Source organism: Ranitomeya imitator, chromosome 1, assembly GCF_032444005.1.
Source record: "Ranitomeya imitator isolate aRanImi1 chromosome 1, aRanImi1.pri, whole genome shotgun sequence".
Lineage (NCBI taxonomy): Eukaryota > Metazoa > Chordata > Amphibia > Anura > Dendrobatidae > Ranitomeya > Ranitomeya imitator.
Window position 1 is genome coordinate 17715128 of NC_091282.1, and position 2404 is coordinate 17717531.

The 2404-nt window shown below is 62.5% G+C and overlaps 1 protein-coding gene across 1 annotated transcript; it reads left to right on the forward strand.

The window, feature by feature from the left end:
- Positions 1 to 317: 317 nt before the first annotated feature.
- Positions 318 to 2185, forward strand: LOC138658258 (UDP-GalNAc:beta-1,3-N-acetylgalactosaminyltransferase 2-like). The gene has a single exon (XM_069745746.1). The coding sequence runs from the start codon at positions 350 to 352 to the stop codon at positions 1739 to 1741; it is 1392 nt and encodes a 463-aa protein (XP_069601847.1). The 5' UTR covers positions 318 to 349; the 3' UTR covers positions 1742 to 2185.
- Positions 2186 to 2404: the final 219 nt, after the last annotated feature.

Below are 2404 nucleotides of genomic sequence, written 5' to 3' on the forward strand. Positions count from 1 at the left end.
GTAGATAGAGGTATTTATGGTCACGTGACGCGCAACCTGTCCGTTTTATCCAATGACAGCTTTAGCTGCGAACAGCCAATAGTCGCAAAAAGTAGAACAGTTTTAGCCAATCAGAGCACGACGTCGATCGCGCACGTGCAGAACAAGTGGTAAATAGAAACAGCTTATGCCCAAAATCCAATCACATCACAGAATTTCATGCCTACGGAGAACACGTGACTGAGTCATTCAGCCAATAGCTGCGCATAGCTACGGCCGTTGCCCCGGCAATGGTGAAATCCGCGCTGTGATTGGCCGGCGCGGCGCGCTGACTTCCTGTGACCGGAGCTGCCGTGGTCCAGTAGTCCCGATGCGCCGCCCGCTGCTCCTGCTGCTGTGCCCCTGCCTGCTCGGGCTGCTCCTGCAGCTGTGGCTCCGCTCCCCGCACCACCCGCTGGTGATCGGCGTCCTGTCCGCCCGGCAGCACCGCGCCCTCCGGGACACCATCCGCGGCACGTGGCTCCAGGCCCTGCCGCCCGCCCGGCGCCCGCTGCTGCGCTTCATCGTGGGCTCTGAGGCCTGCTCCGTGCCGCCCGAGGACCGGGAGGACCCGTACTCCTGCCGCCTGCTGAACATCACGTCCCCGGTGCTGCAGCGGGAGATCGAGGCCTTCACCGGGCCGGAGCCCGCCCGCTCCCGCCACCAGCAGCTCAGCGTCACCTTCCGGGTGCTGCACCCGCTCGTCATCACCCGGCTGGGGGCGTGGTGCGGCATGGGGCGGAATGTGAGCGCCCGTCTGTTCCAGGCGGAGCAGGAGGATCCGCTGCTGGTGGCCCGCTTCGCCCCGGGCTCGTTGGCCGCCCCCGCGGGGCTGTGCTACAAACCGGTGGAGCGCTTCGTCCTCCCGGAGGGCTTCCTGGGCACGCTGCGCTGGGACAGCCATGACGGGGGCGGGCTGCCCATGTGGGGCGTGCAGCGGGTCGATCTGAACGACGGCGGGGGCGTGCTGCGGGTGACAGCGGCCCCGGAGGGGCTCCTGCCCTACGACTTCTCCCAGGGCCCCGAGGGAATCGCCGGCGGCTTCACCTACACGGTCCACGAGGGCGAGCTGCTCCTCCGGCGGCTGAGCTCCCGCCCCCAGCGCCAGGCCCGGCACCGCGCCGCCCTGCAGGAGGAGGAGGCGGCGCTGCAGGCGGAGAGCCGCGTACACCGCGACATGGTCTTCGTAGACGTGGTGGACACGTACCGCAGCGTCCCCCGCAAGCTGCTGCTCTTCTACCGCTGGCTGGAGGCCGCCGTCACCTTCACCTTCCTGCTGAAGACGGACGACGACTGCTTCATCCACCTGGACAACGTCCTGCGGGCCCTGGAGGGCGGGAGCGTTCAGGGGCCCAACGCCTGGTGGGGGAACTTCCGCCTCAACTGGGCCGTGGAGCGGACGGGGAAGTGGCAGGAGCTGGAGTACATGAGCCCCGCGTACCCCGCCTTCGCCTGCGGCTCCGGCTACGTGCTCTCCCGCGACATCGTCCAGTGGCTCGCCGCCAACGCCGACCGGCTGCAGACCTACCAGGGCGAGGACGTCAGCATGGGCATCTGGATGGCGGCCATCGGCCCCCGCCGTTACCAGGACGACGCTTGGCTCTGTGAGAAGTCCTGTGACCGCGCCATGCTCTCCGCCCCGCAGTTCTCGGAGGAGGAATTGGCCGAGCTCTGGCGGGAGAAGCAGCGCTGCGGGGACCCCTGCGGGTGCGCCAACATGTGACTCAGGACTGAAGACTGGGGGACGGGGCGTGGTATTGGGGGTGACCCCGGGGGATATCCAACGGCTCCCCTCCCTCCTGTGCGGGCGAGGAGCGGGGTCTGAATATGGAAACGGCTTCTCTAGGACTTTGCCCTTAAGTCGCCCCCAAAAGCCATAAAAGATGCAGAACAGGCAACATGGCCGCCACTCTAGCTCCTACCCTTTAGCCAAGTGGGAGGGTACATGAGTTGTCACCCAGCTGCCATACGAGCGCATCTAACAGAAAACAAGACGCCATCAGGACATGCCGTTCCTTGGGAGCCGTCTTATTTATGTATCTTCCAGGAGACACTGGGAGGGCGGAGTCACTGCAGGCTCCTCCCCCTCGGAGCGATCCAGACATTTATAACTGGACGTATATGTAATATTACCAATCGCGTATATATTTATTAAAATTATTTTTTGCACCCAAAAAAATTCTTGGCACTTTCACTATATTTTGTTGTCATTTCTGACGACAAGTGGGTGTGGCCTAAATTGCACTGAAATGCGAGGAGAAAAAAAAAGCCAGGATGCACAAAACATTGACTTAATGGAACAATCAGGAGGTAACAATAGAGCTGGGCGCTCACACAAAGGTGTAATATACATATATAGCAGTGAGAGTGAAGTCAGGGAAAGTAA